The 16,218-nt window shown below is 41.6% G+C and overlaps 2 protein-coding genes across 6 annotated transcripts in view; both read right to left on the bottom strand.

Annotated features, from left to right (window-relative positions):
• The window catches only part of ccser1 (coiled-coil serine-rich protein 1), a 108,774-nt gene extending 105,564 nt beyond the window's left edge, over positions 1-3,210 (bottom strand). For 2 of the 3 annotated variants that reach the window (XM_019887549.1, XM_019887550.1), the window contains exon 1: positions 2,979-3,210. The gene's annotated coding sequence lies outside the window, so the exon portion shown is untranslated. The remainder of the gene's footprint in view (positions 1-2,978) is intronic. The other variant, XM_019887552.1, reaches the window with a different exon arrangement.
• A 1,190-nt stretch (positions 3,211-4,400) lies between these two features.
• Positions 4,401-16,218, bottom strand: part of trim36 (tripartite motif containing 36) — a 28,992-nt gene continuing 17,174 nt past the window's right edge. For all 3 annotated transcript variants that reach the window (XM_019887545.1, XM_019887547.1, XM_019887546.1), the window contains 7 exons: positions 15,739-15,854; positions 15,337-15,458; positions 12,070-12,187; positions 11,796-11,989; positions 9,517-9,700; positions 9,136-9,249; positions 4,401-7,931 (listed from right to left, as the gene is read on the bottom strand). In XM_019887545.1, the coding sequence (XP_019743104.1) occupies positions 7,568-7,931; positions 9,136-9,249; positions 9,517-9,700; positions 11,796-11,989; positions 12,070-12,187; positions 15,337-15,458; positions 15,739-15,854 (1,212 nt within the window). In that variant the 3' untranslated portion in view covers positions 4,401-7,567. The remainder of the gene's footprint in view (positions 7,932-9,135; positions 9,250-9,516; positions 9,701-11,795; positions 11,990-12,069; positions 12,188-15,336; positions 15,459-15,738; positions 15,855-16,218) is intronic.

Genomic DNA, 16,218 nt, shown 5'->3' on the forward strand with positions numbered 1-16,218 from the left:
CAGCTGGAGAACTTATGGGAGCACCCTGCCATGTTCCTAATGACACCATATGCTAACAGATTAGCTTCAAATCTTTTCCCCTCACTTCGGCTCACACACACGCAAACACAAACACACGCGCCGTCAATAAATCACAACCTGCTGCCTATTTAGCATAGATGAATGTCATTTTCAGTGTGTGTGCCTGTGCGTGCGTATGGGGTGTGACTGGAGCTTCCATAACAGGTTTGTGACTGCAACTCTTTGCAGACGGGACGCTTTCCTCGTGCTTAAATCTGACATAACTAACTTCATAAAACTACAGCAGAGTAAAACCCGCTTATCCTTTGAAGTCACTTGGAAGACACCTAACGGAAAGGGAACCACAAGATGTTTGCAGGGAAATACTGTCATCTTGTGGTCTTTAACAGGTTTTACCGGAATTACCGTATTTTCAGCACCTGCAAGCCGCCGCTTTCTTCCCACGCTTTGAACGCAGCGTCTTTTAACGTGACTTGGTTTATTTCGTCATTTCCACTGACGAGCTTCAAGCCGTCGATAGATTTACCCAAAATTTCGTCACACCTGACCGATGAAATGGCCAAACACATCACAGTGGACCCATGAATCAGTCGCAAGTCCGAGTGCCCACGAAGGCAACCTGAGAAACTTGGAAGTCTGTGTACGCTGCGGTGCGCAGCTGTGGCATAGCGAATATAGAGGAGACAGTATTGTACACTGTATAGTTTAGCACAAAGAGCTATTAAACAGTAACCATTCAACAGGATGTCGCGCTACCTTTTCTTCTCCATGCGTGTTCTTCTTCATTTCTTATCAATGTGCGAAACTGTGAGGAGAGATTCATAAACTGTGACAACAGATTAGTCAACTGTGGGAACAGAGGGAAGTCATAAATCAGCTAATTTACATTACAAGTGCCCCAAAGAGGTTTGCTTTGAGCCTTGCAGCATCCAAGGGTAAGTACTCAGGCAGGCCGTGAATCGGTGGTGACTCGAATTGAGTCGTGAATTGGTCATTAAAAACAAAAGCCCACTCGGCATTTTCAGATTCAAGTCGGAATGGGTCATATTTTATTGTCACAGAAAAATGTTTGGATGACACGTCTCAATGTGACGTATGTATGTGTGAAAAGCACGCTATTTTTGAGCACGATGCCCGGAAGAGTTTGTGCATGTATGGGAATATTTGGCTGGCAATTGGGCATAAAATGCAACTGTTAAAGCCATTAAAAAAAAATAAAAAAAATAAAAAAAATAAAAAAATTAAAAAAGGGTCGGTGTGAAAACCATGTGTGTGGCAAAAGCGGGAAAGTTCCAACATTCCTGACAGTTACTCCTATATGAATGAAAGTAATTATAAATACACCTTATATAGAGCTTTTCTGGATATGCAAATACACAAAAAATATATATAATTAACTACAATTGTAACAACATGTCTCTTTAAATGGTCAATAGTGTCGCGATAACTGAGCAGAGACGGTTTGCTCCACTTACTGCGGATTCATGAGTCGCATTAGTAAAGTCCGGCACTGAAACTCTAAACCCTTTTACCATACTGATGGACATATAAGTGGCATCTTTGAAAGCAGTGAGAGGGTTATGAAGAGAGGTCATCACATTTCGCGACAGTTGCATAAATATCTTTCTGTGTCACAATGATGTTCCTGCTGAGTTAGCCATTCCTTAGCCATTAATAGGTTACTTGAGTTAAGGGCGTTCCGTGCTTTGCAATTTTGGTGTGTGTGTGTGTGTGTGTGTGTGTGTGTGTGTGTGTGTGTGTGTGTGTGTTGGGCAAAGTTTCCACGCAAAAACACACACTAAGACAACAAAAGGAGCACTGAGTGTGCTGTGAAAGGGACGAAACAGCTAATACATCATCTGAAGTTGCTTTAAATATCTATACTGTTGATACTTCCCTGATTTGAGGCACTGTATTTGCAGTATCATACCACAAAAGCATCGTATTAATTAGCAGGCTCACATAATGACTACACAAGCAGCAGAGCGGCTTTCCATCCAGCAATAAAATTTAACAGTTACATATTGACAGGTATCGCAAAATCTTTTAGTTGCAGCCAAAATTAATTTGTGGCAGCCCATCGTAGATAAATGTGCAGTTGGGAAACATTGCTGCTGTAATTCTTTGATCAATTATGTCATTGAATGATCAGCAAATTTTAAAATATTACAGAATATAAAACAAAAAAACAATTTATAAATGCAAAAAAAATGTCTGATCTAATCCAGCTAATCAGATCTGTGTAAAGTCTATTGGAAAGTAGAATAGTAGATTAGTAGAGTAAAAGTGAAAGCTGTCAGAAATGTAAATTAAGTACAAATCCCTGAAAATTCTATTTAAGTAGGATAGCTAAGTATTTGTACTCTGTTACATTGCAAGACTGCCGAGGTATATGGAGGAAATTCTCAATATTTTTAAAGGGGGTGTGGGCGTGCACTATTCACGATTTTTTTCCTATTCACAGCACGTTTAGCCCCTCGCTCTATGGAGGAAATTCTCAATATTTTTAAAGGGGGGTGTGGGCATGTGCACTATTAACGATTTTTTTTCCTATTCACAGCACGTTTAGCCCCTCGCTCGCGAATAACGAGGGTTGACTGAACTGAATGTGACACCTATGACGAGGCCCCACGAGCAGACACAAGCGTCACCCTCATCCCGCCTGCCTGCACACCTGTCCGCCTCAACAAGCCCCTGGAGGCTGCCTTTGCACCTTGACACGGGCCGCTACTTCATTAAACCAAGAGCAAATCACAACGCTGAGTGCTTGAATCATGACAGAAGACATGCTCGGAGCGACCTTCCCGAGTGCAGCAACGCGTCGACGAAGACACACGTCACGGACACGGGTGATAACACGTCATGATCGCTGAAATATCATGTCACAGGTGTTCAGGGGAAATAACACAGACCGGTAAGGCTGCCATTCTAGCTAGCCGGCCGCTAGCTGTGGGTACCTTTCAACGGATTCCCAACGCCTCTCCGGCTCGGCTCATAGGGGCTGTGTGGAGCCTCCAAGCGGCGACGTGAACCAGGGGACGTCGGTAGAGTGCTGGTGGTGGTGCGGAGCTATCAGCTCACGATAACGTCGTCGTTCCACTTCACTGACGTGGAGCAGATCATTTCTTTTCCTCCTGCGCCTTAGTCGCCTTCCGCGTTGAAGTGACAGCTACGTGACGTCATATTTAGGCCCCGCCCCTACCCTTGAGCTTCACCATTAGCCTCGTGCAGGTAGAATATGATTGACAGGTGAGGATCCGCACCGAAGGACATCATCATAAAAATTTTATTTTTATCATTATAATGAAATGTAGAGTACACAGAAATAGTAATTATAATTGAAAATAAAATTTTACAATCCTAATTAAAGTTAGACGTATCATACTCTTTCCACTATACAAATAATACTCTAGGGGTCCGCCACATAGCATCAAGTCATTTTTCAATATTTCGATTTAAAAAGAAAATTTTTAGAACACATTTTTTTAATTGATATTGAGACAAAAACATAAACCACATGGGTGAACAAGCTACAGGGAAAAGACCGAATTAAAAAATGCCAATGTGTCTTCTAAAAATATTTTTTCTTGTTTTCCAAATATATTGAAAAATGACTGAAGCAATTATGCTATGTGGCCGAATATATCGTTGAATGAAATCAAAATCTAATAGATATCTAATGTAATTATATTAAAACTAATTAAATGAATTATATTCATGTACAAGATCATTGAATTAATCCATCCATCCATTTTCTGATCCGCTTTATTCTCACAAGGGTCACGGGGTGTGCTGCAGCCGATCCCAGCTGTCTTCGGGCAGTAGGCGGGAGACACCCTGAACCAATTGCAAGTCAATCGCAGGGCACACATAGACGAACACCCATCGGCGCTCACATTCAGACCAAGGGACAATTTTGAGTGATCAATCAGCCTGCTATGCATGTTTTTGGAATGTGGGAGGAAACAGCAGTACCCGGAGAAAACCCACACAGGCATGGGGAGAACATTCAAACTCCACACAGGGAGGCCAGAGCTAGAATCGAACTCAGTACCTCTGCATTGTGAGGTCAACGCGCTAACCACTGGAACACCGCCCTCATTGAATTATATGCAAATGTGATTGTATCATCCTCATATACAATATATTTAATATTTAAATAGAGGTAATGTAAGTGCAGTAACAGTAATAGAATGTAAAAAAGTTAATGCCTATAAAACTCCAGTAACAATGTCACTCTCCAAACAGCTTCCTATTCCTGCTAATTACATAGTGGATAAGTAGTTTTACTTTTGAAACTAACAGTATAGGAGTGTTTTGTTTTTTTTTTTTGTGTGTGTGTTTTTTTATGTTAAGGACAGAGACCATTTTTGTAAAAAAAAACAACAGTTTATTTAATGACGTCCTCACACATACACAAGAGTCCAGCCAAGAATAATTCTACTTACATTTACGTCATGTACCCACCACCTCCAGCAACTTGAGGAAAACGTGTAGAAAAGTAATTGTATTTGACATATTTAGTATTTTAATCGGAACCTTAATTACTAACAGTGCAATTTAGTGTCAGTCTAAGCAAAGCTAGCCATTTCTCGATCTAAATATGATTGCACTAGGTTAGCATACATGTGTAACTGACATGCAATGGTAAATGGGCTGTCACTTATACAGTGTAGCGCTTTTCTACCTCGGGTACACAAAGCGCTTTACACTGTTACCTCATTCACCTACTGATGACGCAGCATCAGGAGCAACTGGGGGTTCAGTATCTTGCTCAAGGACACTTTGACATGGTCGCAATGGCCAGGGATGGAAACACCAACCTCAAGTTTGGGGAAAACGTCCACTCTACCACTGAGCCATGCAGCGTGCTAGCTTTGCTTTGTATTATTAGCTTGCCTGTAATTTTGGTTTCAAATTCTTGACGATTTTATACTCAAAAACAAAATGGGGAAAACAAGGACATTCAGCTGTTGGTTACATTCCACCAGTGAAAGCTGCCCTGTCAGTCTTTAAATGCATAGAAGTCCCCCCCACCCCCAACCCATACCCACCCCCACCCTAGCGGGGATTCAAGGATTCAAGTTTAAACCCTTTGTGGAATAAAAAAAACAAAAAATGTTTGCATCATTTCTACGAGTTCAAATGTAAGAAGCTTAATAACATTTATTTGTAATTAATCAAGAATAGATACTTGTACACGTTGGAGAAAAAAACGGGGCCGCAAGTTGCCAGTATTGTTAAAAAAAGAGGGTGAATTTACAGCAGTCAGAACGTACATTACAACACACTTGCACAGAAAACAACCCTACTCTTGAGTGATATGTAAGTGGACGTTTCCAGTGTACAGTTTATGTATAAACACAGTATATAACCTGATGTCAAAAGAGAAGGCATGTCGAAGGCGAACACTGAAAGTGACTTAAACAAAATGGTGGATCTGCAAATGTTTAAATTAAAAAAAAAAAAAAAAAAAAAATCCAGTCTTGACAGCAAGGAGGTAGGTCATATTTTTAGGCAAAGCACCAGTGGTACCCTAACACCCTCCTGAAATAAAAACTAACCATGAAAGTGTCCGTGCTGCTCCCCAACATTTAATTTCCCCAAGGTGAACTATTGTTTTCATAGTGAGAGTAAACTGTGGTTACGACATTGAAGGAAGTCAACGGTGTGTTTTAAAAGGCTGCTTGGTAGCACCAGATTTTCAGGCTGCTTGTGTGTCGTGTTGACATTCTGATACATAAGTGAGTGATGTCCAGATGCTAAATGACTTAAGTGATGAACAGTGTTGTAAGAAAAAAAGAAAAAAAAGTGTTTTCGGTGGTCAAAACAAATTGACAACCGTTATCAAATGAACTCGAGTGCAATGTGATACAGATAGTGTTCCAAAACAATTGTGCAACTACGTCAAGTGATTGTTGAGCAAACCGAAATGAACCGAAAGGCACCGTGGCGCTAGCGCTAAAAGATTCGCTACGAAGGCTTTCTCCCATCAGGTCCACAAAGAAAAAGATTCAACTGCTACACATCACCACCAATCACGTGATCAACAATTAAACGTCAGGAGCAGGGCTCCCCCCCAAAAAACATACTGTACATAAATTAACCATTATTGGAATTAAGAACACAACAGACAACTGGCGACCCAGATAAAATTCACTCACGGGCCCAAATATGGGAAACCCTGCTCTGGAACAAGACGAGTGAAGCATTTTCATGTTAAACACAAAAGATTTAAAATGGCTGCTGACTAAATTAGCAGCTAAATTCAACATTAATTAAAAACCCAACTTTGGTAGGATATTTCATGTCATTGCCTAATACGCAGACACCGCCAACAACAGTCTTAGTGTTGATCAGAAATTATACCGACCGAGAGCCACGTCAACGAGCATAGGACTCTCGTCAAAATAAACCTGTCGGTCACACACGCCAAACTGTCATATTTGTGTGATCATAACATTCCAGCTCGGGTTTCACAGTTTGATGGTTGATAATTGAACTGAAGAAAACTAAAAACAAACCAAAAATAAACCCTGCTGAGCGAATGGCGTACCAAAGTGTCATATTTGTGCGAGTAAAATAGCAACTCGTTTTTTAGTTTGGACCAAACCCTGTTCAAATCTGCCTCAACTGGCCAGGAGAAAGCTCGAGGTAATAAAGCTCTAGTTAATAAAGCGCACTCAGTGATTCTTAACCGTCACCTTTGTGTTGATCGCAACATAGTAGAGCTCCGGTTTTACAGCTTGGATCAATCCAAGATGCCTCAACACGCCTGAGGGACGGCTGTGTAAGCGTAAGAATTTGTATTGTCCAGAACAGCAGCTCAGCTTTCACAATTCAGATCAAAGACCTTACTGGATCAAATATAACCGAATGGACCTTGTCTTAAGCGTGGTGGGGGACCTGCTCAAAATATATAATGCATGCTAGCAATCATGCTAGCAATCATACTAGCGCAGGTTTCACAATTTATACCAAAGAACCCAGTCAGATCTGCCTCAACGGGTTTGGAGTACCCAGGTAAGTAAGTAATTCATGCTCAAGTCTCATATTTGTGTTGACCATAACCTAGTTGTAAATAGCGTTTCACCGTGCGGACCGAAGACCTGACTGACAGAAGCCAACTCAACAGCCCTGGAGGACTCTAGTTTATGAAGCCTGTTCACCGTAACTCATTTCTAAAGTGTCATCATTACACCATACAAGCACAGGTACTACTCCACCTCAACAGGGCCAGGAGGACTCTTGACGAATCAAACCTGCTCCAAGTATGTCATATTTGTGTTGATCAGTCCAGGTTTCACAATTAGGACCAAAGACCCTGATTGAAGCCAGCTTGCCGTACTTGATTGAAAAAATGTCATATTGATGTTGAGCATAACATCCCAGCTCAAGTTTTACAATTTGGACCAAAGACCTTGATGGAATCCGCCCCAATGAGCTTGAAACCCATCAAAGAAACCCTCTTTCCACATGTCATGCTAAAAGTAAACTCGCTACGCTAAAAAGGTGCAAATAGAGCGCTGAGCGGGGCCAGTCACCCTCAGAAGGTGAGCCTCTTGGCGGTGACAAACTCCTCCAGCTGGACCTTGCCGCCGCCCATGAGGCCGAACGCCGGGTACATGATCCCCGAGCAGTCCACTTGCCTCTCGTAGAGACAGCGCATATTGTCGGCGTCGTAGAAATACACGCGGCCGGCGTCGTGATCGAGGCACACGCCCAGACGCTGCGGCATGGGCAGCGCCCGGTTGGCCGGGTCACCCGAGGCAGTTGCGGCGCTTGAAGACGAGGGCGACGTCTTGGGGATGAAGAGCTTGCCCATGCCCACAGTGAGAAGGGTGAAGGGTTGCGAGAGATCGTAGCACGCATCTTCGCTGCCGCTGTCGTGGCCGCTGTCGTGGTCGAACCTGGGGGAGAAAGTGTGGTTGGACACTTTGGAATGGTGCTGCTGTTTTGGTTAGCAAGGTTCACCATCGTTTTATTTTTTCAATTAACAATAGAGTCAATTATTTGTTGGCAATAGTTACAATTCCAATTCATGGATGACATTCATTCTGTTTTACTTTTAAAAAATTAAGGAAGTAAATCCTGTCAGCTCCAAAAGTATCGGAACAGCAAGGTCACTTCCTTCGTGTTTGCTGTATACTGGAGACATTTGGGTTTCAAATCAAAAGATGAATAAGCTCATCTGCGAAGCATGGTGGATGCAATGTCATGGCCTCTTCTGGAACAGGCTTACTAGTCTTTGATGATGATGTGACTCATTAACATCAGAAAGAATTCTGAATCCACAAAACCTTTTTGTCATGAAATTTACAGAAAAATGCCTCTAAACTAATCAGGAGAAGCTTCATCATAAAACAAGATAATGACAACAAAGGACTTCATCAGGAAGAAAAGGTCTTTGACCGGTCGAGTCAATCACCAGACCGTAACCCAATAGAGCGTGCATTTTTTTTCAAGAACTGAAAGAGGCTGCAGTAAAGGCCTGGAAAAGTATTTCAAATGAAGAATGCAACAGTTTGGTGAGGTCATTGGGGCGCAGGCTTGATGCAGTCACTCCAAGGGTTATGAATGTTGTTCTCTTCAAGTTACTTTAGTAATACAGTATCTGTTCCTTTTGCTCACTTGAAAAGTGGGGGACTTCAAACCTAAGGTCTTCCGTCCTGAGTTGTTTCACACATTTCGATGTAAACCCCATGAAATAAAACCTGCACTTCTGAACTTTTGTCTCGTTTTCATATTTTGATCTGAAACCCAAATATCTTCAGTATTCCACAAAAACAAAGGAATTGACTTTGCCCTGCCAAAACTTGGAGGGGACTCTATATCAATTTCTTCTTTTAATCTTGAAAATATTGTTCTTTGGAAATAGTTTGAAAAGTTGGAGCTAGCTTGTTCCCAGTAAAAAGAAAAAGTTACAGCAGTGGGTTACAATTATTATAGAATCCCCGAGCGATTACACGAGCAGCAAGAAAGGGCGTCTGTCTGAGAATATAAGCTCTTTACAACTTAATACTGCTTCTTACATCACAGGCTTAGCTAGGAGCTTCACTGGTAAAATTGTGTTGCATTGCAAACGTTGTAAGATGCAGCATGGTTGGAACGTACCTCGGGCTGCTTGTGTCTCTCGGGTTGTGAAACCACTCCAGCAGCTTTGTGTCCGAGGCCACGCCCACCTTGACCATATACGAGTGGGGCTCGACCTTGAAGGCCCAGTAGTGTCTGCAAAACATAAAACATTTGGAAGATTAGTAAACGTTTCATGGCTTGCCAAGCCTTTTAGGGTCACACATTTGCATGCATGATATCTCCGGAAACAGTGGACTCTGCGCCCCAACTCATAGCCAGATCTCAAAATGACACCTTTTTCGCAAAATAATACACTTAATTTTCCTGTCCAATCTGTTCATCCGATTAAATAATATATATTTGAGCAACTAGGGCAGATGTCCTCACATCCACCGTATTACCATCTGTGTTGTGGCGTACCTTCCCTGAGAGATGCCCGTGTCGCCGATGATGTAGTCCAGGCTGACGTAACTGCCCGTCTGCACACGATCCGCGGCGAGCAGGAAGGCCATGCCGGCCATGCTTTCCACTGTGTCCCGCCGCTTGTTGAGCACCAGACGCTCCGTGCTGAAGCCGCACTTGTCGTTGAACAAGAAGTCGAATGCTGTGAGCGGAGAGAGCCACAGGACAGAGTTGACAAATATGGATTGAGTCAGGAGGGATTTTATCATCATTCAGGTGTTGGTTGCTCAACAAAATACCCATCCGCACCCCGTTAAAAACCAAATAACAGACTTTTCTAATCATCTCCAATGCAGGACATTCACACTCTGTAAGTGTTAATAGTGGACACATGAGGGTGCTGTAACACAAAAGAATCACTCGGCTGCCTTACTAGCGTATTCAATCAAGAAATGTCATCACTGTGTACCGCTACAGTATACTTACTCCTCATTTGGATGGAATTAATTACATTCTATAAATAGTTAGTAGGCCAACATGATGACATCATAGCATAAATGCACCCTGTTCACTCAACCATTGCGTGGAAGGGCAATGTGTGGCCTACTCCAGGGAGGACACGCTCATTTATGTGGCTGGGAAGTCCTCATCACAAATGGGGCAGAATAATTCAAACGTCTGCCTCCACATAAGAGCGGAGCTAAATTTATAATGACATGATTTCAAGTTGACATCTGCTTGACAACAGTATAAAGGGAGTATGAACTGCATCCCGCCGCAAATATGGGGGGGGGAATTATATAAATGTTTAATTTTACAACGCATCTCCAATAAAATGTTTCGAATTGCCAAAACAATGAAATTTCTTTTAACCTCATTTTACAACATTAAACTTAAATGTAAATAGTTTACAGATGATTTTATTTTTTTAAATGCACCGAAAGTACACGTGGTGAAGACTCTCTATAACTTCCACTCACAACACAGACTAAGCTTAGCTCCTCCAGACAGACAACAACAAGGCTCAAAGTCAAGATTAATCACTGCGACATATCTCCTTGACGCCATTACTACTTTACTATTCGCCAGGGTTTTGGCTCCATCTTGTGGTAACAGAGCATGACAGAAAAATCTGGCAATTTTCCACCTTCTGAGGTAGTTCCCCCCCACATAGTCTCTAAAAGTCAACATTTGCCAGGCAGCATGGGACACATAACGGGCCGAAGAACTCGTCCAGGAAGTGTGTCCACCTCACAAGTTATTTTTACATTTCCTGAAAAATCCTCGCTGTTCCACATTGTTGAGTGGAATTGGTATGTCAAGTCCATCCAGCAAGTTGTGGCCTTTAAAGGTAACATCAGAAGCCCCACCTTCTTCAGGTTGTATGTAAAAGGCCCAGTTGGATAAATTCTGTCTCACCTTTGTGCGAAAGAGACTAATGATAGCCACATGGGCTTTACGTGTGTTCCCCGAGCTTCACCCTGGCTTGAAATTCCTCCTCATTACTGATGCTCAGTGAATTCTTCCACAATCCACAGCGCTCAGGAATGCAGATGCGCCAATCACAACATGTGTCCAAATCAAAGTCCTAGCAAAGTGACCGAACGTACCAATTGGCGTTGACTCTAAAGGACTATCAGCCAGAGTTGATATTGAACAACTTTTGTGAATCGAGGACTCTAATCAGGATCGTCTGGGACTTGCATTTGAGTTCCTCCGTTTGAAAAGAAGAAGCACCGATTGAAGACGTCGACTGCCACATTAGCATCTCACGCTAGCTGCCGACCGCGTGTTTCTTTAAATGGCCCCTCCTACACAATTCACCCACACACACTCTGGTTTGAGTCATGTGAAAGACAAAAAAAAAAAAAATACATCACCATGGTGATCTGCAAAACATCATTGTGCTTCATTGCCTCTATTGTGTCCTTCAGAATTGAAAACCTAAACAGCAAAGCATCTGTCATCTTTTCATCTGTCTCTGAGCACAAAAAGGGGGATTATCCGTTATTTCAGTCATTGCTTTGGCCATAAGAGGCAGGCAAGTCATAATAGTGATTTTAATCCTGTGCATAATTATATTTTGGGGATATGAATTAATAACAGTCGCCAGAACAACGTCAAAACAACACGGCCAGCATCTGTATTACAGGCCCTGTAATCAGTGGTGAGAAGTAAAAATACTTTGGATCAGTACTTCAAGTATTTTTTCCCCAAGTGTCCATACTTAAGTACAGTGTGTATACTTTTGCCACCACCATAATAATAAGAGCATGAATGCATATGATGTTTCTTACCGGGTGCAGGAGGTGTATGGAATGTGACCTCAGGGCTGTAAGGGCTGAACACGGAGTTCCTGCAGGTGCGCACCCTGAAGGCGTACAAGCTGTCGGCATCCAGGCCGGAAACGGTGGTGCTGGGAGCGTGAATGCACTCCATCGCTTGCCAGACGCCATCCTCTTGGGTCGGGGACCGCCTCGGCCCACCCAATCTGAGCACAGGGAATGTTTAGCTCTACGATGTGCTTTAATGCCGATGACGTCGATGCGTTCAGTAAGCATGCGGGCCCACCTGCGGTACTCCAGCAAGTGCTGGTCTGTGGGTTGGTGGTCGTCGGACAGCCTCCAGAAGATGGTGGCCTCATTATAGACTCTGCTCTTGGACAGGTCAATCATTGGTGCGTCCGGAACTAAATAGGGGGGAGAGACAAATCACTAGATTAGAGGGAGGGGAGCTTTAAATAAAGTCACAGGGGGAGAAATACTGAAGAAATAAATCTTTTTGAGGGTGGATTTACACTACCAGGTGCAAGTGGCCATTTCCCACTTTGTGTCTAATTTTTGGAGTTAGAACTTGTAGACCCAACTCAGCAAACCTTATTTCAACAAGCACCAAAGGATCAACACAGACAGGGACTGTTAAAATAAGAATGTACACCTAGCGGAAGTGTGACCCAATTCCCTCCTCCCGCTTAATGTTGGCAAATGGGACAAATGGTTTCTAGTTTCTCCAAAAGTCTCTGAATATGTCACCTTTGACCCTAGAGCTTGCACTTTACATCTGGCATTTATGGTGTAAGAATACTTGAATGCAAAACTCTCAAAGTGATTGACAAATGTCATGAGTACTGGATCTCATTGATTCACTAATACTGCTCTAGTAAAGCCTTTAATCCTGCTCAGCAGTGTACTTTGCGCTATTGTGTGAAATTAGGTAATTGTAAGTGCAAAAGTGGACCATCTTGTATGACACAGCCCCACAAAAAAAACTACTAGTACTACTACTACTACGACTACTATTTTAATGGCAGATATCCAAGCACAAACAATGCCATCAAATTTTCCCCCATGTTCATCGCCAGTTTGCGAGAAAAAAAAAATGGTGCAGTGGGCCATCAGACATTTAAAGACTGTATTGATGAACAGAGGCTGCGAGCAGACGGAGTGCGGCATGGCCAAGTTTTACTGCAGGGGGTACAGATTTTTCTCTTTTCCATCATCATTTGTTCTTGCTGCACATAGGAAATCAACTTATTTTTCACTATTGAGCCAGGATTTCCGTAAATTAGTGTCCATGTAAGAGACACATTAAACATCTCACTTTATACCTAGTTAACTGGTGTTCTAACTAATATCCAGCAGTTCTCTAGGTAGCTATTAAATCTTCTCCTCGCGAATAATTTACATACTGAGGTGTAAACAAACCAACCCAAAAACTTCCTTGTTAAGAAACTGCAAGAAATGTGAACAAAATCAGTAGTCAAGTAGGTTGAGGTTTGTTCGGGGCCAACCTTAAGCATTATGTTGAAACATTCTGTCCAACGTAATGACATTTCCATACGAATTGCTTAACAGCTCACTGTTTACATTTGGCTGACATGCTAATAAGAGCAAAACTCTTGACAGAGTTGATTACAGTGTGTTTAGTAGCAATACAAAGTGAAACACTCGAGTGTCAGCCATGCTCGCAGATATCGGTGTGGACACTGAAGGAATAATGTAGACTGTTTTGACATTGCTGACATAGCAAACACAGCTGAGGCCTGTTTGGCCCACCCCCAGTCTCCTTTTGAGTGGACACAAGTCAACAGCTGACAATTGCCTCTGACCGCGAGCAGAGTGACAACCAGACTGCAGAATCGTCATTTTTAGTTTGCTTCAAACCCCACTTTCACCAGAGATAAATCATATAAATCGCAAAGGCTTCATGTGTATAGAACACTTTCCACCCTAAAGGAATCGGTGTGTTGGGTTCAAAGCAGGGATGAGGAAAGCTTCTATGCCCAGGGACCACATTTGAGTTAAACTGACAGGAGGTGCCAGGTCACTTTATATAAAGTTAGAAAAAATAATAATATTTAAATGAATATAGAATATATCAAATGTACTTTTTATAAAAAATAAAATCATTTTAATTTTGTTTTACAATTGATTTGAATTGATTAATTCGCCAATTTAATAAAATATAGCAATGTCAATTTTTTTTATGATTCACATTGGAAATGTTTGCATTTAAGAAGTTAATTTTAATACAGTTTGAATTTATATTATAATTGACCAATTATTTTTATAAATGTGTACATAATAGATGTACATATGTTTTTACAAAAAAAAAAACTGAATGAATTATACAACCATTTGCTGAGAAATGATGAGAAATTTACAATAAAACAGCTAGATAAATGCGACAAATATTAAAAAATGCTCAGTGGGACAGATTAAAAGGACGGAGCGGACCAAATGCGGCGTGGCTCCCGGCCATACTTTTTCCATCACTGGTTTGATGTGTCTTTTGTTTGTTTGAGTTTCCTGTGAGGGCTAATGGCGCTCTGAGCAGAGGAAATGGGGCTCCCATGGCATCAATGCCCTGCACTAATTTGATTGAAGTGTTGGCACTTCGTGAGCCATCAAAGTATCTCCTGGCCAAGTTTTGAAACCCTAAAAACAGTGTCTGTGTGCACTCATGTCCCACAAAACGCAAGTGTGTCATTATGTGGTTTTGGAAAAAAAAGAATTGTTCACAAAGGGAAGTTTATTTTTGTAACTTTAAGGGCAGGTCTCATGCCGTAATGGAAGGTAGATCAGTCATCACAATGAGGACGCTTGATGAGTTTAAGCCATCTCTTTGTACTGGAGTACAGTTTGTTTTTCCAGAAGCCATTCATTTTGGTCAGAAGCCTCCCTTTTCACAGAAGGAAACCGATGGTGATTGTAATTATCTCAGTTGGTGAACGCTGTTCAGTGTTAGTGTGCTGAGCCCATTTGAAGTCTGTTGCTAACCAAACGAATAGCACATAAGGCGCATAACAGTTTCTCAGATAAAGTATGGATATTGAATACCCCAGGTGTAGGGACAAAAGAAAAAGGAAAGGGAAAAAAGTTAACCGCCGAATGTTCATTAGTTAGCCAGTCATTTAAATCAAGTGGCTCATGGACAGAAGTTAGCAAGTCACTATCAATTGATTGGATCACTCAAAAATTACTCCACCACTTTCCAAGAACATGTGGTGTGGGGCACAGATCTAGGTAACAATTGTTCCTCTTGTTAACACAAGGGCATTGATTAACATTACATAAACCTGGTAACACCATTTCTAGGGCAACAAATGTATTGACTTTACAGACACCACTCTTGCCACGATTCTTGGACGATGATGTCGGATGGATGAAAGGTATGAAATGAGCTTGGTGAAAATACACCATGTCTTTTCTCCTCCCTTATCAGCTCGTTAACCAGGCCTCAAGATTGATCCAGCATTGATTCTCTGTGTCTCACTTACACTTTTGATATCTGCACTTCCCTCCACAAGCCAGTGTTGTGTGTGTCATGTGATGTTACCTCCGCCGAAGCACAATTCTTTGAGGAGGGTCTCCTCTCTGGACGTGTCCAGCACGAACTCATCAAAACAAGGGTCAGCTGACGGGTGGAAAGTCCTGAGAGACTCAGTGGCCTTCTGTATTCTGAACACACACACAGACACACACACAATCTTGTACTGGTGGATATTTGAGACATTTTCATTTTTCTCTTTCATAAAAGAGGATTAAGAATAACGCTAGAGTGGACAGTATCATGATCCCGCAAGTGCAAAGGTTCCATTCTTATCCAAAGCCGCTAATGGAGATCAATTAGCCAGCTTAAGGTTGCTTTGGTAACTTGCCTGCACATGGTTCGGCATGTTTATGTCCTTCAGCCTATCAAACAATACATATGTAACTTTAAAGTGTTTCATATATATACCTGACATGCAGCTGCTTGGCAGTCTGTACAAAGCACGATTGGTCGGTCTCTTTGAGTACCTCCTGAGCATAGCCCACCAGGCCACTGTTCTCCAGCATACCCTGGTACTCCTCCATCTGGGAATATACCAATAAAAGCACATTAAAACTGGAAACAGATTTTTGGACTGCGAGTATCAATTTGAGGACACAGAAGAGGGATTGAAAAAATAATCATTAAAAAGTCCAAAAATAAAATTCTTTAAATTATAAATAATAATAATTATTAAGACATTAAGAAAAAGTGCTTTAAAGTACCGTAACTTCAATAATACAAAATTTTATGTATATATTTTTTTTAATAACGCAAGAAAAAAGGAGAATACAATACATAAGAACATCACATTCTAAAAATGTAAATTGAAGCACTATCAAAAGAAAATAAATGTCAAAAATAAATAAGTACAAATAAAAAGAAGTACGAAATAATTAGCAAAAGATA

The sequence above is a fragment of the Hippocampus comes genome, unplaced genomic scaffold (assembly GCF_001891065.2).
Source record: "Hippocampus comes isolate QL1 unplaced genomic scaffold, H_comes_QL1_v1.1 scaffold377, whole genome shotgun sequence".
NCBI lineage: Eukaryota > Metazoa > Chordata > Actinopteri > Syngnathiformes > Syngnathidae > Hippocampus > Hippocampus comes.